General features: G+C 37.9%; 2 protein-coding genes across 7 annotated transcripts in view; one reads left to right on the top strand and one right to left on the bottom strand.

The window, feature by feature from the left end:
- ncoa3 (nuclear receptor coactivator 3) overlaps nucleotides 1-15,601 on the bottom strand; it is a 58,886-nt gene extending 43,285 nt beyond the window's left edge. Inside the window, exons 1-2 of one of the 2 annotated variants that reach the window (XM_067431693.1) lie at nucleotides 15,466-15,540; nucleotides 14,334-14,448 (exon numbers count right to left, since the gene is read on the bottom strand). The gene's annotated coding sequence lies outside the window, so the exon portion shown is untranslated. Of the gene's footprint in view, nucleotides 1-14,333; nucleotides 14,449-15,465 lie in introns of both variants that reach the window. The other variant, XM_067431692.1, reaches the window with a different exon arrangement.
- A 2,676-nt stretch (nucleotides 15,602-18,277) lies between these two features.
- The window catches only part of zmynd8 (zinc finger, MYND-type containing 8), a 42,260-nt gene continuing 33,268 nt past the window's right edge, over nucleotides 18,278-27,269 (top strand). For 3 of the 5 annotated variants that reach the window (XM_067431698.1, XM_067431697.1, XM_067431694.1), the window contains exons 1-3: nucleotides 21,151-21,240; nucleotides 25,737-25,804; nucleotides 25,949-26,100. In XM_067431698.1, coding sequence (XP_067287799.1) covers nucleotides 21,227-21,240; nucleotides 25,737-25,804; nucleotides 25,949-26,100 — 234 coding nt within the window. In that variant the 5' untranslated portion in view covers nucleotides 21,151-21,226. Of the gene's footprint in view, nucleotides 18,300-21,150; nucleotides 21,241-23,933; nucleotides 24,319-25,736; nucleotides 25,805-25,948; nucleotides 26,101-27,269 lie in introns of those variants that run through there. The other 2 variants (XM_067431696.1, XM_067431695.1) reach the window with 2 other exon arrangements.

Here is a 27,269-nt window from a genome sequence, read left to right as displayed (position 1 = left end):
TAATCGAGTTTGAACTGCCAATACGTTCGATGAAGCCCGGTCGGGTTCAAAAGGCGTGTCTGAATATTTCAAGGTTACACTCTTAGTCACCTTGGCAGAAAACCGTTAGCTGACTGGCAAGTCAGTTATTTCGTGAACAGGAATTGAGCTTCAAACAATGGAAGGTCTGAAATCAGTCAAATGGTAAAAACTACACAAAAACCTCTGATCGGGGACATTATTTCCTTAGAAATGGAAATCAGCAAACATTAATACAGTTGTTCACAAAAAGATGGGAGCATGACAGAAAACTTACATCAAAATATATACAAAAATGGCACTTTTTTTCCACAGCCAATAATGTCAACTAGGTGAAATTCTCCAACATGTCAGTGCGAAACCACAGTTAGGCTGTGACCTTCCTAACCTGAATTGCATCTAAACAAAACCTATAAATAAACCTGTAAACTTCCTGTAACAGCATATTCTACATACAGACTTTCTAAAGCAAAACTGCAACTAGCTCTCAGCGCTCTAAAGAGCAGAATGAGCGGGGTTAAAGGCCAGTTGCTTTTGTTAGCTTGTTCTTTTCTTAAAGATAACCCCTGACCTGCTCTGGGGTCAGCAGTGCCCTCTCGCAACTGCTGATGGTGTCTGACTGGGTGCTGAGTGAGAGATCGGTCCCTACGCACTGATCCTGAACACTGTTTGGTCAGATGCTGATTGGAGACAAGCACAGGTGATGAGTCAAACTGTCAGGAAGCATTGTGGAACTTTCCTTAGGCAAAAAAGGCACATCAGCCTTTAAGCGTGTTCTGATTTCTAAGCATCTGACAAACAAATCAATCACTGTGTGGATCAATTCAATCCATAGGGCAGATATTGGTATGTTTCAATCAATCAGAATGATTCTTGCATCAAAAACCTGTTAAAGGGACCGCTCACTTAATGAAAATTCTAGCATCATTCACTCACCCTCTTGTCATTCCTTGTAAAAAAAAAAATTCAATGTTGTGTCCATGTAACGAAGGACAACATCAATATTCTTTGGACAGCAACATTCTTCAATATATCTTTCTTTGTGTTCTTCAGATGATGTTCTTTTATTATGAATTTTAAAGTATACACAGTGTTTTTTAATGACTCGAATGAATGATTCAATGACTTACTCATTTAGGCATTTACTGCCAGCATCAATTCATAAATGTTTTATTATCATTGAAAATAATCTGATTTTGAGGATCATGTTGGCAATAGTTTGCCCAAAAACGCAAATTATGTTTAATTATATTTACTTACCCTTATGTAGTTTCAAATCTGTACGTTGGCAACCGAACTTGTTGGTCGTTGTACCCTAAATGTTTGTGTAATAAATTCTATGTTGAGTCAAATCAGATATTTATTTAATAATATTTATATTTGATGCTTTTTTTTAATTTAACACAATAAGGACTTTAAAACTTAACATTTTATGTTATTAATTTAGATTATTAAGATTAATTAATCGGCACATGTAACATGTTTGTACTACTATATTACTATAATATTAATATAAAATATATCAGTATTCAATCAGTTTTCAGTTAGCCTTGACATATTTTAATTTTTTTTACCTTTTATAAAGGGCATTTTTTCCCTAATCTTATTCAATATAGACTATTCTTCAGCTTTAATTTTATATTCTTTTATTTGATAAATAAATTAAACTAGAATAAGGTACTATAGGGCTGTTGACAATCAAATTAAATAATTTACACTGAAGCTGTGAAGCATTACAACTCTATTAAATAATGTTATGAGATTGTTTTATTTTTTAATATACAAATAAGAAAAGTTGGAAAGAATGTTTTAACATGAAATTAAACTGCCAGTAGGTGGCGGCAGGTGACCATCTTAATGAGTGAGTCATTGAGCTGATTCCTTGAAAGCCAATACGGAAGTAACTTAAAGGGTTAGTTCACCCCAAGCTTCGGAGCATTCATGCGTGTCAAACCGCCAAAATCACATAACTTTTGGCAATCGAAATCGCTGATTCGATACACTGATTCATAGCGGTTTAAAGCTTTACTACGCAGTGTTTTTAAATCGGCCATCACTATAGAAGTCGTTATTTAAAAAAAAAATTCGTACAAAAACTTTTTTTGTCGCTTCATAAAATTATCGTAGAACCACTGTAGTGAAATGGACTTTGTAACAACGTCTTTAGTGCCTTTTTTGGATCTTGAGAGAGGAATTGACAGTGTCATTAATTACTTGTTTATGGAACTGTCATATGAAATCACAGGCGCGCATGCAGGCATTTCGTTGTCACGGCTACAAATTTCTGCACACAGGAAGACAGATGTTTTGGTAATATTTTATGTATTTTAATCACAAAAACAAACGTTTGTATCAAGTGAAAGCATCGGGCACATTGCTACCTACTAGGGATGTCAATTTTCACAAATTCCCATGATCGATCGTCGTTTAAATTAACGATCAATTAATCAATTAATCGTTAACCATAATACTGAAATATGCGTCTACAGCAGTGGCTTATAGCCGACAGCATGTGCAATGCTGCTCAAAACGCCATGTTCTTCACCAAATGAATGAGAAGGATTTTTATCTAAACAAAGGGCTATGGGATTGTAAAATTAGTCGATGTTATTTATAATTTAATTACATTAGGCTACTTATTTAATAACCTAATATAACCTGTAATACAACACGAACGCCGCCTCAGATCTGTTATTCAGAATTTGTGGACGCACTTGCAAGAGCAACGTGCTGAAACGTCACCTAAACCCAGTTAATTCAAAACGATTTATTAAAATATTGTTTTCATTAATGTTATGTAATGTGACAGTCCCAATCATAGTTATTATTAGTCGCGCGTTGCTGTTTGAACTGCGCGAGCTGAAGCGGATGCGCTGAATCAACACTGGTAAGTTACACTGAAGCTTTGCTAGCGCGTTATTTAACTCAACAAAAAGCTTCCTATATGAGATTAATCAGATTTATATAAAGTTAACAAAATATTACAAATTATATATCTTCACAAAATGATGCGAATGGACAAGTGAACTTGAATTGAGTTGCTGATATTCATATTCAGAATGGGAGACGCGTGGTGTTCACGCGCTCTCCTGGAACAACGCTCTGAACACGGCACCTAAACCCAATGACTTTACAACCATTTATTAAAATAGTGTTCTCATTTCTGTTATATAATATGATCGTTCCAATCATCGTTATTATGCATTGCTCTGCATGCGCTAAAGCCGAAGCACTGAATGAAAACCGGTAGCCATCACTGACTGAAGCCATCTGTTAGTGCGCTTTATTTCGCTTGAAATAAACGCATCCTATATGATTGATCACATATATAATGTCACAAAATAAATGTAATATTACAAATTACTTCAGCACAATCTGATGCGAATGCACATGTGAACTAAGTTACATGCGCGAGTCAGAATGCGTGACTCATGTTGTGCATGCGCTCTTCCTGGATCAACGCAATGAAACACACGGCAAATAAACCCAAATAATTAACAATCACAATGTTTTATTAGGCTACAATAGTGTTCTCATTAATGTTGTGTAACATGACAGTCCCAATCATAGTCATTATTAGTGCTGTTGGAGCTGCACGCTGAAGCTGATCACCGCCACGCTTTTACTACCGCTCACCTCTAATGTTAATTATTAACCAAATGCATCCTTATGAGATAAATCAGATATAGATAGGCCTGCACAAAATAAACACAATATTACAACTTACATTTGCACAAAACAAAAGGCTGCGAATGCACATGCACGCTTGCAGTCATGATGAAGGAGTAACTCCAGCTGTAAAATGGTTCCAAATAGAACTCGGGCGCGCTCGCATCATTTTTCCTCCCGTTTCCTCACGCACGCGCATGACCCTGCTTAATCGATGATCGATAAGTCTTATCGATCAAATGTCTTATCGACAATTAATCGATCATCGATTAATCGTTGACATCCCTACTACCTACATAATATGCTTTTTTAAATTTAAAATGTTCAATGTCTTATCGCGCTGATGTGACCGAGGGTATCCATCCTCTAAGTGAGCACAGTATCATTCCAGGACTATTCTGGGTTTAAATATAAAAATATAAACATAAATAGCCTACTGATACAGCAAAGACAACTATTGTTTTTTTTATTATTACAATTAGGCCTATATCTGCATTTATGTTAACCTAGAGACTTTCGAACATGAAAATATCATGAATTAATATGTATTCATGTCAAAATGATATATAAACATCGTTTCCTATTCTATGCCTGGAGACGCTTCCAACACGCTCGCGTGTCGCGTGAAAAATAGGCGCTCTTCTATTTCTAGGATGCACGCGTTTTCCACGTGTCACGCAGGCAGTGTGCAAACTCCAAAATGTTAACATGGGAGCCGAAATAAAAACGGACACGCCATGCAGCCGAAATGCTCACGGCACGCTTGCAGTGTGTCCCCGGATTTGATTAGCCAACTTGTTGATATTTAATCGACGGGCATAGCCTGTAGGCTGAGCTGCATACATAGAAAAATCGTATATTGTGTTTCTTTGTTGTTGGTTTATACTTATTTATTTGTGTGTGTGTGTGTGTGTGTGTGTGTGTGTGTGTGCACATGTGTGTACTTTATATTTTCAAGGTTTTATTGAATGCATTGCTCTTGTTTTACTTGGAATTTTAAGAGCAATAAACATATTGCAATGTTAAGGAATTAGTTTTTTCATTCAGATAATTAAATCAACATGTATAAATTGCTATTAGGCATTTAATCAAGAGATAATCGAATCAAACAGGGAAAAATTAATCGTTAGATTAATCGATGCACCGAAAAATAATCGCTAGATTAATCGTTTAAAAATAATCGTTTATCCCAGTCCTATTACTTATATATAAACATTTTAGGTATTTTTTACATCTTGATTTACATCTTTTTTTTTAAAGTTTTAGTTAACAAAATTGTCTTAAAGCCAATTGTGTTGATTGACTGATAAAAGTTAGCAAAACGACTTGAAGCACTGTCAGAAACCCAACAAAGCTGAATGTGTCATTGCATGTGCGCTAATTGCTAGGCTGTAACTGCTAGGCTCCGAAAGTCAATGGCGGCACCTCCCTTCATATCAAATGTTGTACAGCAGTCACAACAAGCTCCGTTGGGACACTTCTTGTAAAATGTTTACCATTTGTCATCACCTTCAATGTCTGTACTCCATGTTAAAGACAAAAGATTGGATTAGTCAACCCACTGGAATGCCTCTGGGGGAAAAAAAATTACAAATGTCAAGAAGTGAAATGAATGTAATAGATCATCTAAACAGTGTCAACCTGTGTTTTCAGCATCAGGGTTTTGTATTGTCATTTGCAACCACAAAGAGTGAAAGGTAAAGCTGCTCACGTCAATATGGTATGATATTTATATATAGCAGCAGGACCTTGGCAGTTAAGTATACATAATTCATCTTTAATTAAAATTTAGTAATGACAAAAGGCCAATGCAACTGCAAGCTGCTCTATTAATAGTGCATTGGATAGATGGACCTCCTAAAGGGAAGAGGACGCCCATCATCTTTTCCACAGCGAGGAGAGCTGTCCCCGCCCACGACTGGCCTCGTCACCTTGACAACAGGCCATAAACAGGAGTGAAGCCATGGCGACAGGCAGACAGACAGCAGAGAGACCAGGATGTAATCTGCTTTACCACACGGTCTTGGACTCTATCCAACAGAATGAGATGCCTTTCAAACCGAAAGCCATTGACCCTCCTACAGCCCATGGCATAAACATCTAAATCAGATCCCTAATACAGATTGACGCTGATACTGATTCTGAAATTGTCAATTTATTCTATGCAAATATGCATTTTAGCCATATCGGTCAACCGTAGAGCGCAGACTGTGGTGTCCGTTTCGTCTGTCATGCTCTTTGATGAGTGGCATGTGTGTCTCAGGTGTGTGACCGGTCCCGACAGCGCACAACGCCTGCGACAGTGGCTAATTAAAACATAACTGATGTGATTAAAGGGACAGACCGTTGCTTTCCCCACCTGGTGCAATCTCTTTTGTCAAGGCAGACGCATGAGGTGCATCTGCTCTGCTGCAAAGCAGCCATGACACCGCATACCTGTTTTTCTCACAAGCTTGTATTCTACCTTTGATTTAATCACTGTAATGCTAAAATCCTATTCAGCGTTGTCCCTTCAACATCATCAGATTATCAGCCTGAGACGGAGAGATTATGGACTCCTCGGGAACAAAGAAAGCTGAAGTCTATGGAAATACACCGAGCAAAAAAAGGGGAGCATCAACCTTGGATGCAAATAAGCTTCACGGTATGAAGGTAGACACACACAAAAAAAAAGTTTATATCTCCAATAGTGTTGCATTGAGGTGTGCGCTTCCATAACCAGGCTAATCCGATCATATAAAAACTGTATAATATAGTATAATACTATTACATTTATTTATAACCTACTACTACTTATTAATTATGGATCTAACCTTTTGTTTGACTAAATTATCAGAAAAGAATAGGGCTGCCCCAGACTTTTTCCTAGTCGACCACTTAAGCAATTTGTCGACTAATCGCATATTTATGTTAATTTAATTACTTAATATATATATATTTTTTGTTGGTTTTTTTTTTTTGGGGGGGGTCATAATATATAGCATATTCCACGCTCAAGCGCACACAAAGGTTGCCACAAAGCACCGGCAGATGTAATGATTATGAATGTGTAAAAATAGCATTGATTATTAATAAACTAACGTTTTCTAAGTCCGTGTTGGCTGCAAAGATGAAATTGATGAAGACAGTGATGACTCGCCATCTCTGCATGCCTTTAGAGAGAAATACAACTTTCTTACATTACATAATCAGAGCGTTTCTGTTTGTTTTTTGTTTAAATCGGTTTGTTTCAAAGTAGACCGTCCAAGCTTTCTATAGATTTATTTCTTATGTGTGTGAGGCAAGTAGTTACAGTTTATTTTTGTGAAGCAGACGGTATCCTGTTTTTATTTATTTAATTATATATTTTACATAAGCACAACCTTTCGTTGTTATTGTTAGTTTACATACAAATACAAGTTACAGTTTAGAATGATGCTTTACACTTATCTATATAAGCAAAATTTAAGTTGTTTCCGCTATTATGAGGAAAAAAATTCAAGTGATCGTGCCTCAATATCATGTTATACTTTAGCATCCACACTCACACAAGCACTTGGATATGCACCTAACAATAGCAGACATTTATCTAGGTTAGCATTAGAGCGAGTGGACATATAAAGTTGCTACTACTTAGAAGTTTCATATTATAAGCCATATTTCATGGTCGATGGATGATAGGCGAATGTTTTGATTTCCTGCCCAACACTGTAATTACCACAAGGATCTGCTGTTAATAGATCTGTCTCTCACGGACTGCATGGCTTCGCTTTTAGGGATGTGACAGTGAGGACATTTTCCCACTGGTTCATTGATGTGGAACCGGTAATACCAGACGTTGAAGTTTTTCCCTTTTTTACACCTTGCTTTCTAAATTAGTTAAGGTGCATATCCGCTATGCCAGTGCACAGTGAGCATTTTCAGTTCATTCCTATGGAAGTTGAGCTTCATGCTCACCTAGATGAATTAATTGGAAACACTCGCCATCCAGTCTGACAGTACTACAGTTCAGACTGGATCCTGGGATATGTTAACCTATAAATCTAGACGCACCCTAGCGGCAGCAAATCTAATTCGCAGCCACTGTCATCTAGCAACTCTCCATAGACTTGCGAGCTGGAAAAAACAAACTCTGGTCAGGCCAATCACATTGTGGACAGAGTCGGTGGGCGGGATTAATATAATGACGGCAGAGTTGCGTGCTACTTGTAAACAAAGAAGCTGGCAAACAAAGGTCTTTAGAATCGGCTTTAGCCGCGACTCTGGAAGACTTGGAGTTAAGCTTTTCTTTGAGAAAATAACGGCACTTAAATCCTTTTTAAGAAGGGAAGATGTCTTCGTAGTTTTGCCGACCGGATACGGCGAAAGATTAATGATCAACTAGCTCCGCTTCACGTTGCTCTGGTTGGTTGTAGCGCTATCCAATTCCGTGAAGAGGGAATTTGAAAGACAACCATTTATCCCGCCGCTCGGATTGAGCCCTGTCAATGGGGAGTTCCCAGACCCAACATTTTGATTTGTAGCTTGTCAGGCTAGGGATATGTACGATTTTTTAAAAATGTTATCTTATGCTGAATATGCAAGAAAGAAAAAAAAAAAAATCACAGGATTCTTTGATGAATAGCAGGTTCAAAAGACATAAAATAGAAAGCTTTCGAAGAATTCTTAAAAAAACTTCAAGTTTTCAACTTTGATAATAATCATAAATGTTTCATTATCCTCAAATCATCATATTAGAATGATGATAAGAAAGTTCGCAATGCGGATAACACTTTTTATCCACATTTGATTTACCTGCGGAGGATTCGTTGCACAGTAGTGTCAGACAAATGTCTTTTATAATGCATGTTCAGCACGCATTACCTGTCCCTGATCTTTCCACAGAGTACACGCGATCGCAAAATTTAATGTGAAAGTAAACGCAGGTGTGCATTTACACGCGATTTCAATAGGCCTACGTGAACGCTGTTTGAAAGCAGCGCCCTGAGGCATGAGAATATTTCTCAATATGAAAGCTATCTGTATATTTAACCATCTCTTAGCTCTGTATCATGCTTGAAGGAAATTTTTGTCTCTATTTGCACTTTCAATATTGAGAATATTGAATACTTTAATTATGGATGTACTTATTGTTTGCACTTGATCTATGATCAATTTGTGGAAAGGAGTTTAGTTAGGAGGTCAAAAGGTGTAAAAGCTCATAAATCATGTGCAGTTCAATCAAAAAAGAAGCCAGGGAGTTGAGTTTGTGCAAAACCTTTTATAGTGCTTGAGTACTGAGTATCTTTTACGGCATATGATAATTCATAATCAGAAAGTAGAACTGAAATGACATTCATAACAAGATGATAAGTTAAAACATTTCAAATGCACTTGCAAACAATTTTTCCTGTCATGTATTTCAACATTGAGGATTTCTTAAAAATACTACACATTTCGTTTCATTTCGTCTCGTTCCCGTAAACCCAATCTTGTGTCTCGTCTCGTCTCATGAAATAAGTGTCTCGGCGTCATCACGGCGTATGGCTGAACACAGTATAACACAGGCTATCCAATAAGCCTAGCCACTTCCTGTGGAGATTCCTTTCCTGCGACTAACCAACTACTACAATTTTGGTCGACCATAACTTCTCGTCGACAAACGTAAAGTTGACAGCCCTAATTTAATGAATCTTGTTGAGTATAAGAGTTAATTTATTTTTAAAAATTAGCGTTCGCATATACTTTTATTGTTCATGCAGCCCATCCATAATGGTACAAATAGAGGGGTGCTCAACATAAGGTGTAAGAGGGCAAGAGGTAAGGACAGGAAACTAAACACGGGAAAAAGTGAGCAGAGTTGTAAAAGGGGATATAAGAGAAGAGAGAAGAGGGAAAGCAGAGTTCATGTAAAGATCACTTTCATATGTCAGTAACTATATTCAAAGGCTGAAAACCTTAATTACTTGTGTATGAGACTGTCCAAATAACCCACATCTGCACCGTGACTGAAACAAAACTCACATGGAGTAGAGTTAAAGGAACAGTTCAGTTCAGAGTTCTTGATTGAACTTTTTTTCATGGTGCATAAAATAAAACATTTTGAATAGTGACAGACTGATAAATCGGTCTAAGGAATAGCTCACCCCAAAACTTTAATTTTGCCATCATTTACTGATTTAAAGTCAAAGTCAGACATAACTGCCCTCAAAAATTATTTTAAAATGTCTTTTTTGTTTGTTTGTGAGTTTTCCCCAGAAGAAAAAAAGGCATCATCGCCTAATATAAAGGAATCTCTGAGCTGGCACATTGTGATTGGTGTAACAGACATCAAACCTAGAAACAAAAAATGCACGAGTTTGAAAATGAGAAAAATAACTTAAATATCATCTTTTGTGTTCCACTGTAAAGTTATACAGATTTGGAACAACATGGGGGGGTGAGATAATGATGACAGCAAAATTAGTTTGTGTTGAACTAATCCTTTGATTGTAGAGTAAATATTCGACATTATTTCAGTTTGGCTGTAGTTGGTACTCTAGAGATTTGTAAGTGTGGAATTCTGACTAACTCTCCACAAACCTTTCGTCAAATTGGGGGCTGGGGATGCTGGCAAAATGAAAACAAGGTGGCCGCTAAGCAGTTGAGAAGTTCATCCAAAGTTGACTTTCTCTCTTTCCATCGACTTCTCTCTCTCTCTCTCACTCTCCCCTCTCCTTCCTCTAGGCTCAACTGCCGGAGAACGCATCTGGTAACATTTACCTCGTGACTTAAAACTTTTCTCTACTATTATACAACAGGGCCCTAAACACAACACAAACCCACAGCAAGTCTTGCTAACTTTTTACAATGGTAACAAGACCAGACCAGGGCCTTACCCTCCCGTGGGCTCATTCAGGTGAACCGTTTTACGAGCATTCTTCAGCAGAGGGTGAGAAAGCCAAAAAACTAAAGAGGAAAAAAAAAAAAACAGGAGTTTGCACTTTTCAGTCTTAAACCCTGTTAGCTGCTTTCAATCATCTTTCTATCCGGGGAAAAAACAGGAAAACAACGAGAGCTCATGGAGAAATCTAAACTGAGCTGGAAAAAAACGCAACAAATTGAACAGGACAGCAATGAGTAAATGACAAACCAAGCACTGCATTTTCCTCCCCGAGCCCTTTCACCGTATCAAGAGAAAGTCTTTATGCACAAAGTGTTTGCACGTATTTCCAAGTTTCACTTTCAGACACCCACAGTACTGCAGAGAGCTTCCTTCCGCGTGTATGTGTGTGCATATCGTGCACACGCCGTCGCCAGGCACATCCAGCTCGTCGTCACCGCCCGAACGACCTTGAGCCAGTCGTGCAGGAGTGTCGTCATGGCAACACAGCTTTACACAAGCAGCCACAGCTGGATGCAACTTACACATTCCTCTTAAATTCGACTTGTGCTATAGGACACTGAAGGGAGCTGTAAAACGTTTCCGGCGCACGACGACACTCGCATGCAGATGCCATGCAGAGGCTCTTAATTATGACTCATAAGTTTCCAAATGATTCGCACAGAATTTCTGACTTACGACAAACAAACCTTCACAGTTGATCTGTGTCTGAAAGGTGAAGGGAGAAAGTTCACAACATGTTGTTTGTGAACCGAGCAAACGGAAAGGAATGAGATGCATTACTCTCTCTGGACTGAATTGAGAAGGACCAAACTTTACTTTTCTGCTTGTTTCTCTAGTTAGCAAAATGGAAAGTTTACAGCGGTCTACAAATTAGCATCGTAAATTACGCCGTGAGCTCCAGCTACAGAACATTTACGCTTGAAAATGTTTTTGTGGAGGAACGTCGAGGTGCAGTAAATCATTAATATCCTGAAATTTCCAAGCGGTTCACTTTTCGATTCCTTTTGCACTTAAGCCACGAGATGCGAGTCAACCTCGCCACACTTATTAAAAGTTTACAGGCTAAAATAACCCGCCTTCACCAACACCTTTAACTACTTGGAGCAAAATGCCATTGCAAGTAACAGGTATCACATTTCAATTAGTGCAACAATCAAGCTTTTGTTTCAACCCACTGCCACCAACACAAGCGCCTTGGAGCAACACTATACACCCCCCACCATTAATCTTACATTTGAAACAAACACACAGATACTTGATATAACTGGACCATTTTCCCTACTCTTAAAATAACCTTCACCCACAACCACACTGTTTTCCTTCTTTCAATCTCACGTCACAACTTCTTCAAGTATTGAGGACTGAAAAATGCTAAATGAGCTAGGACGATCAGATAAGTGTCAGAAAGGTGACGTGAAACAAATTAGTCTGTTTCTGCTGTTTTGCAGGTCACAACCTCCTGTGATCCGAGAGGAAAGCCTCAAAATATGTATGCAAAATGAAACATCTACAATAGATGAGACAATGATATTATGGAATAGTTTAACCAAGAATGAAAATAACTTCTGTATTTAATTTCTGTCTTAAGTTTACCACAAAAGCGGAACTTTGAATTAATATTCAAGTCGCTCTTTTCCAAATAATGGAAGTGAATGGGGACTAGGGCGGTCAAACTCCAAAATGATATTACAAAAATTAAATGGGTCATAACATAAGACTTTTGCACAAGACTTCCGAGGTCACATGATAGATTTGTGTGATAAACAGACCAAAAATAAAGTCACTCGTCTCTGAAACGTGTGACTGAATCATTTTTTGAGTCAGATCATTTCAATGAATCGACTGTCATGATTTCCAAAAACTGACCAGCGTTGTTACAGTTTGCTAAAACCATTAAAATTGTTTCTGTTAGTTTAAATAATGGAAAAAATATGGTTCAAATTTTATTGAAAATTATCAATCTTCCCTTGGCAACTAAAGCCAGGTGCACACTGTGCGATTCTGACGTCTTTGGTCGTTAGTTTGACATGTTCACCGGCAGCCGATTAATTAATCAAATTTTACCTCAGACGAAATTCTGGCAGTGTCAGAAGATTTGGCACATAATCCTGCAGTGTGACTTCTCCTAAGATGACAGTCAAATATCTCCGTTTTTCAAGACACACTATGACCAAAAAAACGAGAGCTAGAGATTTCTTTGTAGCCAGCATTTCAGTCCCGCGTGTAATGCAGCTCACTGTCACCGACTGCGTCATTCATTGATGATATAAAACTCCGGATGAGTTTTTTTGTGCGTGTCCGTTTTTAGCGCACCTTCACTATCGTGCAGTATCGACATTAATGCCAACTGAGATCTTACAGTGTGACATGGCTTAGATGGGGGATCATGTTCGTACAGTCTGAGAAGGGACATTCGCAAAGGATTTTGAAAATTCGCACAGTGTGCAGGACCCATAACTGTAATAAAATAAGTTTAACTAAAATTACTGCAACAAAAAAAAGCTAAATAGAAATATAAAAAATAATAATTATAAAAGCACATAACATTACTAAAATTAAAAGCTATAATATATATTAATTTCTATAATAGTATATAAATAACTAAAAACAACACAGATTCAATAATTCAGTTTATGGCCACTGGGTGGCAAAAATATCAGTGAATAACAACTTAAACAATAACAACTTTCAGTTGCTCTGATTCAGTGCCATTACATTGAAAACATCCCTAAAAATAAAAAATAAAAATATTTAATTTATTTTGTTGGGTTAACTACTTCTTGACCCACAACAATAAAATAAAAATAAAAAAAAGAAACATAAGATAAACGAAATCGAAACTCAGATGTTCCCTTAAAAAATCATGGGAAAACTTTTGCACAAGCATTTTTTTTCTTCCCCTGAGAGTGTCCGAGTTAATGAGTTATAGAGCCAGAGCTAACAAATGGACGAGCACAGAGAATCTATGCATCCTTTAATTCTTAACCCCATCTGCAGTCAAAGCGTTCAACACAAGATTGATTCATAGTTAATGCAGCCTGACGCTCGGCGTGTGAGAGAGAGGGAGCTGGGGAGAAAGGAACAGATAAAGGGGGAAGGGGGGGAGGGCTCAGCCTGCGACCAGTGTGAGGAAGAGTTCAGAGGGTCTTTTCCCACACGCAGTCAGGGCATCCATGGGTCCCGTAGCGTGTGAGCACCAACATACACCGCTGTGCATAACGCATGCTCTGTTCTCATGCATCCACAGAAATGCTTCAAAGACACACACTGTGAATAAGTGCACTAGTACAGGCTAAAAAGGTTGCGGACCAAGTCTTGAATTTTAATAACATTAATTATTAGGAAGGGTCATTTTACTCTGTATAGGCAAGTAAAGCAAATCAGTCATGGTTCTAACAATATGTTATTAAACAGTGCAAGCATGTCATCTACCTGTGCCTTCAGTGTGGAAAAATAACCAAAAGTATATTTCAAAGCATCTATATCAACATGAGTGCATGTGGATTTCAGGGAAACGTTGGTTCTACAAATGTGGTTCTGTGATGTTTCTATAAATGGGCAGTGAATATTTTTAAAATGGTGGGATGTGGTCAAAGTCTCCCAGCTCACAAACTGCAGCATTTGGATCACTACAAAACGTGAATCGCTGTGAATTCAGATGAACTTCCTCAAACTTTCCAGTAGCGCTGCAGCGCACTGAATACCTCAGGCTAAATCATTGCAATTAACATTGCAAGAGCAAAGAATGGGAGTGTTAAAAATAGTGTCTGATGGCTCTGATAAGAATCTTTCACATTCTTACATTCACAATGTACACGTTCCAAAAGCGCCTGCCATGTCCAACAACACTGTCTGGGTGGAGATGACTGGAGTTTGAGACACAGCCGTAATTCCAGCATCTATACCGTCAGGACAACCTACATAACACGTTATGACCATGAACACGAAACACAGCAACAGCAAAAATACAACATCTAAAAGATAAGAGTTATCATGCAGACTTTAATTGTATTAACCCTTTATCTGTTTTGTCAACTTCTTAACACTGCACAGTTTGGTAGGCAGCAAAATAAAAGCATAAAAACACTGTAAATAATGCCTAGCTTTGATTTGTTCATTCCTGACTTATGATAATTTAATCTCCACCCTCCGTGTCATTAACCAGGAAACCATCTTGTTGTTTGGGTTTTATGAACTTCATGAACTGAGAGCAAAAGCAACAAAACATCATCATAACAAGAATCACACCACACATCTGAACAGATCATTTGAGGCCAATACGTTTTTCACTACAAATTTGAAAGGAAAAAGTTGGAAGATTTCCTAATAATATGTATATATGATAGTAACAGATAAAGGGTTAAGAATATGTTATGCTTAAGCAAACTAACGTTAATTTCAGCTCATGTAAACTATCAGGTGATCCAAAAACTGGTAAACAAACTTGCTGTGGTGACCAAAGATTTAAAACAAGGAAGAACTCCACATATTACTGTATTCATCTCAATATTATAAGAACCAATAACGACAAAAGTACAGTAAATTAAAAAAGAAATCTTAATTATTTTGGTTTGTAGAATTTTAAAAGATTCAGACTGGAGTCAAACCTCTCCAAAATCTTCATTAACTTAGTAAAACAGTGTTAAACTGTGTCTATTAATGGCGAAATTTTATTTTGGTAGCAGAAGAATACAAAAATCCACAAACGGATCTTGTTATGAAAAGTAAACAAACATGCTGGAGATTGTTGTATCTGGCAACACTGTGTTACTACGATTATTGTCTCAAAGGCAGAATAACTAGGTGGCAAGATCCCCACCGTGGACAAGAATGTACTTCTGAATAACCGGCATCACGTAACATTGTTTCACGAACACAACAATTGCTCAAATGCCTTCATTTACGATCGCGATTAAGTGTTTCGGTTCACTTACCGGTGTAAATGTATCCCGTGAAACACTCCAGTTTCTTTAAGCCACTTCTACGCATCCGCCATCTTCAGCATTAGCTATGTTTGTTTAAATGGGAAACACTCCCAAAGCTTAAAGAAGCCTGCCTGAACCATGCGCGCGGGGAACCCTGGGTAGTGTAGTTCTGCCATCCGGGCTATCAGCACATTCCACCCAGAGCTAAAGAGGAAAGAAACTACAAGTACATGAACCCCCGCAGATCGAAAAATAGACATCCAGTAGGAGATGGGCAGTAGTAGCAATATCGTAGAAAAAAAATTATAGTGCGTTTATTTTTAGCTCATCCAAGGACCACATAGAGATAAGTCACGTATCCCTAATGAGTAGTCTGACGTACTCCTTTATTTACATAATTTGAGTGTGATGAATTCGCTGTCTTCGCGAGAGATCGAATTATTTGTTCGTAGCACACCTTTTTATTCATTGTCTTTCAAATCAAATCTTTATTGTCACTACAACATCTACATAAGTTTTGTATGTGCATTGCAGCCCCTTAGTAACAGTAAAAGACAATGTAGCTACAATAATACACACTTGGGCTACTTATAAGTTTTAGACAATGTCCACATTTGCATATAATATACACATTATACATACAAAGTATACGTTAGGCAATACACACGATCTACGAGCACTTGAACAGTTACTTGAAGCTGCTGCAAATAAGCTGCAGAATGTTATTTTAATATGCACAATATGAAGTAGGTAAATTTGCCAGCAAATGTGACAAAAAACCCTCAATATTAAAGTCTGTATAAAAAGGTTATCCATAATAAAAAAATGTCACTTTTTTTGGTTGCAAATTGTATTTTGTATTACTAAAATACATAATTATGTTCTAGACATGATATTAGGTCTATTCATTGATTTATTAAGCCTTTTTTATTATTATTATTTTACATTGTCATATTGATGATTACTCGATCAAATGGTTTGTATATGGTTAGAAAGAAAAATGTTCTTTAAGGTAAAAAGGCCCATGAAATCAATTTTAGGTGTGCAAATATTGCCAATTAAAAAAAAGGGGAAAAAGAAAGTTCATTTTGGACAATATAGCATGCAGAGGGAAAAGCTACAAAACAAATTGTATATAAATGACACAGCAAACATTGATATCCTTACTGTAAATTATTGAAGCATGTGGATCTGTGATATAATAATCTCTCTCTCTCTCTCTCTCTCTCTCTCTCTCTCTCTCTCTCTCTCTCTCTCTCTCTCTCTCTCTCTCTCTCTCTCTCTCTCTCTCTCTCTCTCTCTCTCTCTCTTGTGTGTGTGTGTAAAGGGCATTTAATGGTCAAAAATGCATTTTAGGATGCACTCCTATTCTTGTGGTCTGCAGAGGCTGTAAGTGCTCTGCCCTCTGAAGACCAGACATGGAAGATAGCAATGAACTCGTCTCCATGGTGATCTCTGAGGCATACCAGTGTAGAATTTCAACTGTTGGAGGAGACAGCGCTAAAGAGGGAGGGAGGGAAGGAAAAAGAGAGGGGAGGTAGGGACGGTGGGAGGGAGGGGGGAGGGGAGAATGAGCGAGTCAGACTGAGAAACACAGAGAGAGAGAGAGAGAGAGAGAGAGAGAGAGAGAGAGAGAGAGAGAGAGAGAGAGAGAGAGAGAGAGAGAGAGAGAGAGAGAGAGAGAGAGTAGTAATTAGCTCATTGCTTGCTAGCTGTTTCCTGTCATGACAGTTCCCTGCTATACAACCTCTTGTCTCATCTGGCTAGAAAACTTAGACATGAAACTGAAGCATCAAGCAATTTAGCTACGGGAAAAACTCAAAAAATGTATTCTCAAATTTTATTTGATGCCAGAGAAATGCCGCAGGTTGAAACTAAGAGGGTTTTTTTTATCTTAATTTTAAATATTGGTGAATTATAACACACTATATGAGATTTAAAAATTAGGTTATGAACCTATTTGCATTTGACCACAAGACCACATGAAAGTGCCCCAATAACATTCTTGAGAAGCCCAGAAAGAGGCCCATAGACCTGTTGTTGTTCCCTCCCCCAATTCACAGCACAATCTGACTTCCCCCTTCTGAGAGTGTGAGATGCTTTACCCCCCAACCCCCTCACTCTGTCTGTCCCCTTTGAAAGGACAGGAGATAGCGGTTTAAAAGGACAGGAGATTAGCCCCCAATCATCTGCATCTATAGATTCTCTACCTGCAAACACGCAGTCATGAACCTCTCTTTCACCCATCCCCTCTCCAGATGAAGTGCTTTAAAGATTTATTAGGTTAAATCACCTCTTTAGGAGTGTACAAATGAGCACCCAGTATGAAATTGAAAGCGCAATAATTACATCTGTTTAATACAAGGTTAGTAAATTGTATCACTGGGGTTGGGGGCTCCTTGAGGCAATCAATTGTTTAATAAAAGAGATAAATGAAAAGCTATATTACTTATAAATCTCTCTGGAGATCTTCCAGGCTGTATATATTTTTTAAAAATATATACAGAATATTTAAATATACAGGGTTTTTATTATTAACTGCATTTTAAAACTGACTCATCTGAAAATCTTAGGACACCGTAGAGCTGAATAAAACCAGTGTGCTTATGGAAAAACTCTCCATATCATCAATATATCTTTGGCTTGAGATCTTCCATGCTGTGTGAGTGTGTCTGTGTCAGTATGTGTTTTGATTTATTAATGCAGCAGGGAGTCTCAGACAGCTGTCCTCAGCATAGATGACAACATGAGGAGTAGAAAGCTGAATAGCCCCCTCTAGTGGACAGCCTGGGACATGACCTCACAGACCTCTGAACAGTGACCGTTTTTGCTTGAAGAATCGTGTAAGTAGGCTATTTAAAATTCTATTTAAATTGTTTGAGTAATGTTATTACAAGAGGTTTTTTAATACTGTGAGACATGTTGGTACTGAAATCTTGTCTGTGATTTGCAACGAAACTATTTGTGACTGGTATATTCTCATACAAGTAATTTGTCTGTGTTCGTATTTTAAAATCTCAAAATGTAACGTTAACAGATATATGACAGTCCTTGGTTGAATGATGTTTGAACAAACTTTGGCTCAATTTTTGTGTATCTTAACAACAGAGACATGTGACCTTGACAGATTAAATTATTGATCCCTGCTAATGAGTAAGATTTTAATGTGATGAATAAATAACACATCTAAGTACAAAAATACGGAGATATTATTATTGACGTAACTTGTTCGTCCGTTCCAGACTTACGTTGAAGGAAGGAACCCATATAGAAACAAAGATGTAAACTTCACCCAAAGTGGAAGTCAATGGTAACCGGAAGAGTCAACAAAATATATTATTTTATGTTCCACAGAAGAAAGAATGTCATACAGGTTTGGAATGACACAAGGGTGAGGAAATGATGACCATTTACATTTTTGGATGGACTATCCCTTTAAGAATTTGTCATTGAACAAACCATGTTGATTTACCATTCATTTTAATATTAGGCCGATAGTGACCCCTTAATTTCTTACAGCTTTGTCTAAGAAAATGGGCTTAGTAAGGGCCACCCAGAACACCCTAGCAACCGGATAGTATTGCCCTAAACTTCAGAACACCTTAGCAACTCCATAGGAACACCCTGGCAATCACCCAATACACCCTAGTATTGTAGTAGTGAGATTTACATTGAAAAACCCTAATCTACACTGTAAAAAAATCCAATTTATGTTTCAGCTTTTACAGTTTATTCAACTATTTAACATGAAAGTTTGTACAACTATTGACCCTAATTTGAGAAACCTCAAAAATGTTCTGCAGCTGGTTGCCTTAAACTTTTAAACGTTTAACTTTTCTCAACTTTTTTTTTTTTTTTTAACAGTGTACCTTCTAGTGATGTTTAGCGCTTAGGTTTCACAGTCAAGGCTTAAATCTAGTCCCGGACTAAAATGCATGTTTAAGCTGTTTTAACTGAAAATAACTTGTTGTCATATCTCAAAATATGTCAGTGCCATTCTATTGTTGCCTGTCTAAGGCCTAATACAGGCCTAATCTAAGCCTTGTCTGTGAAACCAGGAAATTGTCTTTGATTTCTGTTTTTACTTGGTTGATAATAAGACAAGAAGTCTGGTTTTGCAAGAAGACAGCAGGTGTTGGGTGTGTTCTGGCAGATGACTCACTCAAAGGTGCTTCAGAACCTGTCTAACTAGAGTGGGGTTTTAGATAAGATGTGCCCAGACCCCACCCTCTTAGGTCTGCCAGAATCATATATATGCCCATGACATCTTGAGTATACATTAAAGCTTAAATACACAACACAACTTTTTCCAAATCAGAACAGATTTTAAAACACTAGGCGCCATATTATTGCCAACTTGTGAATGTTAAAAATGGGCATCATACACTAAACAACTGATGATCACACACTACTAGACTTTTGAAGTCTTTCCAAACACTTGCATGGAAACATGCGCCTTGCTGCTAGGAGACGAATGACAAATGAAGGCAAAATGTGTTCTAAAATCGGCTCAAAATATCAAAGATGTTTGAGATCCTGTGACTGGATGGAATTATATATCCATAATTCAATATTTTCATCTAAATCTGTCAACTCAAAACTGCAAAATGGCTCTGATAGTTGCCAATTAGCATCAACTTTTCCAGACTGTAAATCGGGGCAAATTTTGGGCAAAAAAAATTGTATTCCAGCCTTAAAGTCACCATAAAATCAAAACATTTTTTTTTTGCAGTATTATTATTGCAGTGTTAAATGATTTAACCTTGTGCATATATATTTTTTTAAATGTATGTGCCTTCGTAATCTATATTTACAATAATCCAATCAATTGCCGATTGACAAAATCAAGTCCCAACCTACTTTTTGCCTTGTTTGGGAATTTTCAGATATGTGCCATAATAGAGAAGAAAAGGATATAGCAACTTCCTTTTCTTGCTGAATTTAAGTCTCATTAAAATCATTATAGTTTGATTAATGACCACAACTGTCAATATTTTGTACTGTTAGATTATTGTAAGGCATACAAAATACTTTTGTTAGAGTAAAATTTTACACTTAACAGTAATTTACTTCCAGAAACCACTAGATAACCAACTTAAGTTGTTATGATTTTGTAAAAATCAATGATGTGGTAAGAATTAGTGAATGATTTAGAGGCAATGAAGTAGTGAATGATTAACAAAATCGAGTGAACTTTATTAACTCCATATACGTATATATCCAAATATATGTATTATGGCTGAAAAACATGGATGATCTTGATGTTCATCAGTATTTTTTTCTCTCAGTGGAGCCTGAGAGTTTAATTCCAGGACTCAAGGCCTTGTGCATGTATAGTGAGATTGCTGTAACTTGATTAATTATTTGTTAAAAAATAATTATTTGTTTTAATTAAGTGTAAAACATCTTTAACAAGTAGTTGACTGTGCGAGGTTGAGAAATTTAGCTCAGTTTTAGCTGTGCAGATCAAGGCCTAGCTCTTCTTTTAGTCCATGATCCTGCCACAGCCTGTCTGTACTGAACAAAAGACATTTACTCAGGAAACAAGTCAGCCAATCAGCTGCTGCCTTTCATCCTGCCTGTGAAAACCGGCCAATCATGTAACTGCTTTCATAGTTGTTATCAGAATGTTGGCTTGGCTGGCTTGGAGAGCCGAGACTGCTGTGTGTGTAGAGAGAGAGAGAGAGAGAGAGAGAGAGAGGGAGAGGGAGAGGGAGGACTGTCCTCCATGTTTTAATAAGCATTGACATTACCCACTGTGTTTTAAGCCATGCATCCACAGAGGTAAGAGATTTTTCATTGCTTGTATGCTTTTACACTACATGTTAATGCTAATGGTTGAATTATGTCATGCAGAAATGCTGGATTTTCTGAGAGACAGGGGGCAAAAACCTGTCCCAACTCCAAAGAGCTGAATCCTGGCAGGAAGAGACAACTCAGAAATCACACTCACACTGTGTTTTTGTCTCCAGGATCGCATGACTGACCTGTGCTAACTCTGTGACCAAAATGGCCTCTTCTGGTCTCTGTCCTAGTAATGTTTCTCTAGAGCCAGAGAGGAGCACAGCCGTGTCAGGTTGTGTCACAGGCCAGGCCTCTCAAAATGGAAGGCCCTGAGGAGCAGACAGTGCAGGCTGTAAGAGGAAGCGCACATGTAGAATGGCAGAAAGAACGAGCAGCAGCAGTTTTGGCTCAGGTTGCAAGTTAAAGGAACACTTTTTAATGGCTGACATAATGCTGAATGTCCATTTTGCTCAGGATATAGGCCTAATTCGCTAAAGCATACACCAGACTGATTTTGCTGACAGAGTTATTGGATCTGAAATAGAAGAGACTGCTTTTTTCTATAAATAGGTGCATATAGATGGTGAGTTAGGCTTGTGTTTGACTTTCTAAGTTAAATACAGGCTTCTGTCTGTTTACCCAGGTTGTAAAGAGTCAGAACAGGCCAGGCATTTTATCAAAACTTAGTTGTGGTATGAGTTGGCAGCCATTTCAGACAGACTTCCTTTTTCAGCTGCATAACCACAAAGACTTTTTGTGTCTCTGTGTGAATATGAGCGTTTTACTTAATGTGACATCATTAATATGACGTTTGCATCCAGTATTTTCAAATATTTCTCTTGGATGGCAAGTATTTGGATACTGTATTTAATAAAGCAAGGGTCTGATCAGAAGGTCATAGCAGAGGACTCTGGGCTAGTGATGTTTTTCCACAACCATAATGTCAAACTGAGGTGTTTTTAGTCTACTGTAGCAGTCCTTGTCTGCTAAATAACCTGTGCGTTTCACAGTTTGTCTGTTAACGTAAGTGATTAAACCTGATTGTCTGTCGGCTTCACCTGTTTGCCAGTATATGTGCATATGTTTGAGCTTGTTCTTCTAGAAATGTGATTTTATCTTTTGTTTTCTTTCACTTTTTGGGGATGGATGAGTCAATGTGTTAAAACAAAAGGATCAGAGGTTAATTACTACATTAATATAAGAAAACAAACTATCTGAATAATAGGTATGAACAATTTAAAATTGCTATTATTAGCAGTAGACAAACAAGACAAATGTCACCCGGGACCTCATAAGTTGCACAATGGCCAACAATAAATTGTATGGATCAAAGTTATCCATTACTTTATGCCCAAAATCATTAGGATATTAAGTAAAGATCATGTTCCGTGAAGATATTTTGTAAACAATAAAAAAAAATTGTGCACTCATATTCTAGATTTCCCGATAGTTGTATCTCGGCCAAATACTGTTATATCCAAACAACCCGTACATCAATGGAAAGCTTTATTTATTCAGCTTTTATATTATGTATAAATCTCAATTTCCAAAATATCTATCTATCTATCTATCTATCTATCTATCTATCTATCTATCTATCTATCTATCTATCTATCTATCTATCTATCTATCTATCTATCTATCTATCTATCTATCTATCTATCTATCTATCTATCTATCTATCTATCTCTCTCTCTCTCTCTCTCTCTCTCTCTCTCTCTCTCTCTCTCTCTCTCTCTCTCTCTCTCTCTCTCTCTATATATATATATATATATATATATATATATATATATATATATATACATATATATATTTAAAATCAGTAACTATTAATTCATAAATATGAGTTGCACCATTTGACATTTTACAACCTGAACTAACCTTGTCTTGTCACAAAAAAGATCAAATTATCTGATGTTTAAGAGGGTTATTGACCTTGACACAAAGTTATATCCATTTTCTTTGGTCATACCACATGACATGTTGGAAGTTTTTCAAATGTCACAGTGAGCAGTTTAATGAAATATTGTTTTTCTAAAACAACAGCAGCAATTATGTTAATGAAGATAAAATAGTATGCCACACTAATTAATAATGTTTTCTTTTAAATAATGAATTTAGGCTTTTTTCTTCATTATGATGTCAAGACCGTACATTCTCCACCCCCCCCCCCCCCCCAACATTTTTGACTTTATGCCACCCCACCCCCAATTATTTTTAATACATGCTCATTATAGAAGGTGTATTCAAGTCATTATATGTATAAATGGCATTTTTAATGTGTATTTGTGACAATAGAACAAACAATAGATCCAGACAGGAGAAAATGAGCATCGCCATGTCATTGATCATATTACAACATTACTCTGCAAACTGAAATTATTTTTAGTTGGTTCGTGAGCTCATTTTGGCAGACGGCTGACTGTATGTCAGTCTTGAGCAGCTAAATGGGAGAACATAAGGAGTATTCCCAAGACCTGCAATTTACCATGACTCCGATTACATTTTCCAGCCTTTTCTTTGTCTCATGGTGTTTACAAGGCCCTTACTGCATTCCTGTGAGTCGCTCATTTGTCAAATCTCCATCCGGCTCTTACTTAACACGACAAGGAGAGAGAATGTGATCAAAATGGTCGCCCTTAGCAGTGACTTCAGGGGGGGAGGAGGAAAAAAAAACCATCTGACATGTTTGTCCGAACATCTACATCCTTTGTTTATTTAAACCGGTAGTTTTCAGACTAGAATATGAGTATTTTCCTAGTAAATGGCAGCAGCAGCAGCCCTCCCTGCATTGCAGCAGTGTATCAGAGCAGAGAGAGGGGAGCAGGGAGAGCCTGTGTGGCACACACAGCGCCAGCCACCCAATCACGCGCCTCCGTGTGGCTCTCAAACCAATCGGCAGCACACAGCTGAGGTTAAAGATTGACAATCGCTCTGAGAGCAGCAGGGAGAGCAAGGCCCTTCTGGAAAATTCTGCACCCATCTTTGTCTCATCCCTCACTGCCTTTAAATGTGAAAAAACACATTTAAAAGGCTCAGCCTGAAGAATCTGTGTACAGTGCCTGTAAAGAAAAAAAGGTATGCTGTTATTATATGTCAGTTTTTAGAGGGAGAATCATACAATGCTGGTGGGATTGTGTGTTTTTTGAGGGGAGGCTTGTATTTTTAAGGTTATACTTGTATCTGTGATTGTATGTTGCCATTTTTAACTCTGTTTTCGGGTTTTTGCTTGTGTAAGAGGAACTGGATTCTGCTGTGGGTGGGGAGTGGATGGTGCATGCAGGTTGGACGTGAGGAGGCCAAGATGGCAAGAGCTCATGCTCCACAGATGTTTGCCTTGCGCATGCTGTCAACACACCCCCTCCCCATCTGCATCTCTGAAGGTTGGGGGTGCAGGACAGAGCAAGATCGCTGCCACATCAGTGCAAGCGCATGAGAATAGCCCTCGTGACTGTCAATAACAGTGTGATTTTTGTCTTTGATCATCCTGAGGTTTGTTCCAGGAGGCTGTGCTCTGTTCCTCTGTTCATAAACGAGATATGGTGGGCGTGTGCGATAATGACCCAGGCATCAGGAGGAAAAAAAGGGGCCTTTTTAAAACCGTTAAGGCAAAATGACTGAGATGGAAACCGTTATGTTGCTTGGAAAGTCTATGTGCCGCATCCGAAATTGAAATTGAGGTTTAGCGTTGGCATCAACTAACATTATATCTGATGAGTTATGGATGTGCACATCATATTCAGGTAGCGTTAGTGTGTTTTTTGGGATTTCTTATAGAAAATTATCTCTTGGCAGTGAGAGGAAACCATCTTGGCGCTACCTTTGCCAGTGTTTTAACTAAACTGTGTTGCATATGATTGGATAAAAGCACATTATTGTTATCCAAAAAGGAAAATAACTGCTTTGCCTTTTTGTATATGTCTACATAAAATGTGATGTTTTAGCCATGCCACATGTTATTGAAACCATCAGGAAAGGCCACAGCTGATTATTTTATTTTGCTAGTATCAAATGCTCCTTTGTATTTGGACTTCCACCCTCCACATGATGTGTCATCTAATAAGCTTATTCTTAAACAAGAAGCGTAAGATCTGTATGTTCGCATTTTGGAGTCAGATTAGCATTTGTCCGGAGCGAGCGGACCCGCGGAGTGGAGAATAAGCATATTGTGTTGACTTCGAATGAGGCCCTGCTGTGAATCTGACGTCAAAGGGCTCTTTCACTGAGAACTTCCTTCTCTTCTGCATTCAAAGCTGTGGAAGGAAAGCCTGAATTCAGTGAAATACTATATGAAGGCATTTGCTTGGTTGGTGTTTGGTAAAATGGTGAACTTTTTTGGTGAAAGATTTTTATCATGGTTTGCTTCATTTTTGCTAAAAAGAAATTCTGCAAGAAAAGCAGGAAATACAGGTGCAATTATGACCAAATGGCATGTATAGTTGTAAAATGTACATTTAATTCATTCATTCATAATGAATTTATTTTCATTGTGGCAGTTTGGCTGAAGGAGAAGGGAAGGAGTCAGATGCAATTGAAGGGATGGAAATCGCAACACGATCCAAGGGTGAGAATCGTCCTCAATGTTATGAGAGTGCCACATTTATTACCACATTCAAGTGTGAAAACTCCATATTTGTTGATTGTTTTCAGTATGGTTTAATTTATACATACAGTTTTAACATTAGTAATTTGTCCCATTGCCATGCAGTCTCTGATCAAGGGTCAGCGGAAAGGACCGTCCCTAAGCGCAAGGTTTCCAGCCCCCCTCACTCTTCAAACGGACACTCCCCTTCGGAAACCTCCTCCAGTCCTGTGAAAAAGAAGAAAAAGCCAGGAGCCGTCAATAGCAGTAAAGATCAGGTGCAACTTCCGGCCCCTATACAAGCCCTTGTTCATTCCCGCATGTCAGTCATTCATTAATTTCAGAGTCCATCTGTTTTCTGTTTTTCTTTTGGTTGGCTTCTTCATGGTGATACTCTGCGAGATTTGATTGTCTTCATCATAACCTTCATCCTGATATAGAGTTACTTTATGATATAGTCGCTGCTTGTGGTTCTGCTGTTTTAGCTGAAAAGAATTTAAAGGGGGGGTGAAACACTGAGTTTTAGTCAATCTCATGTCAATCTTGAGTACCTATAGAGTAGTATTGCATCCTTCATATCTCTGAAAAGTGTTTCGTTTTATTATATTTATAAAAGAAAGATAGGCTGTACCAAGTGTTTCCGGAAAAAAACGAGCGGCTGGAGGCGTATCGTGTGGGCGGAGCTAAAGAATGACGAGCGCGCAGCTACTGTACGAGAGCGTCAAGCGTGGAAAAGAAAACGTTACCCTAAATAAACCATGGATATCAATCAGATTCAACGAATACATATACAATCCAGAATCGGATCTGCAGGCTAAAATAAATTAATCAGGAGAAGCAGAAACATCAGGACGTCCATCTCTGTGGTATGTAACGTTACTGTATTTAGCAGCTTGTCAATTGCCATTTGCCAAACGCTTGTCATTTGCGTTTGTTAACTCGCATTTTATGATGACATGATTTGGTTTATGGACTATTGTATGCGACTAAACCTTAGCAGTAGCAAGCAAAACGGTTTTGCACGTCAGACTACTAGTGTTACATAGAAAAACAATGGAGTAGTGCATTTGAATTTCCTTCTGTGAACGTCCCCTAGGTTTAATGTTATGTTTGGGGTGGTTTTACAATAAACAAACAGACACCTATAGTGGTCAGCTAAACAAATGTATTTAAACACACATCATACATCGTATGCTTCATTGATAAATTAACTATACACTACTGTATCGTGTTGTTTACTGATGTTTACTCACGCAATGATATCCAACTACACACAGACATTTGAAGCAGTTTTACTCACCGCCTGCTTCCAAAGCACGATCGTGAACCTTTGTCGTCACCGCTCCATCAAAAACACACTTCTTTGACATTGTTGATTTGGTGAAGTCCTGTGACAGCAATGAGAGCAGCGTTTATGGGCGTTGTGCATTCGCTCTCTCGCTGACTC

Source organism: Pseudorasbora parva, chromosome 22 (assembly GCF_024679245.1).
Source record: "Pseudorasbora parva isolate DD20220531a chromosome 22, ASM2467924v1, whole genome shotgun sequence".
NCBI classification, from domain to species: domain Eukaryota; kingdom Metazoa; phylum Chordata; class Actinopteri; order Cypriniformes; family Gobionidae; genus Pseudorasbora; species Pseudorasbora parva.
The sequence above is the reverse complement of the archived record's forward strand: the minus strand, read 5'-3'. Positions and strand labels throughout refer to the sequence as shown.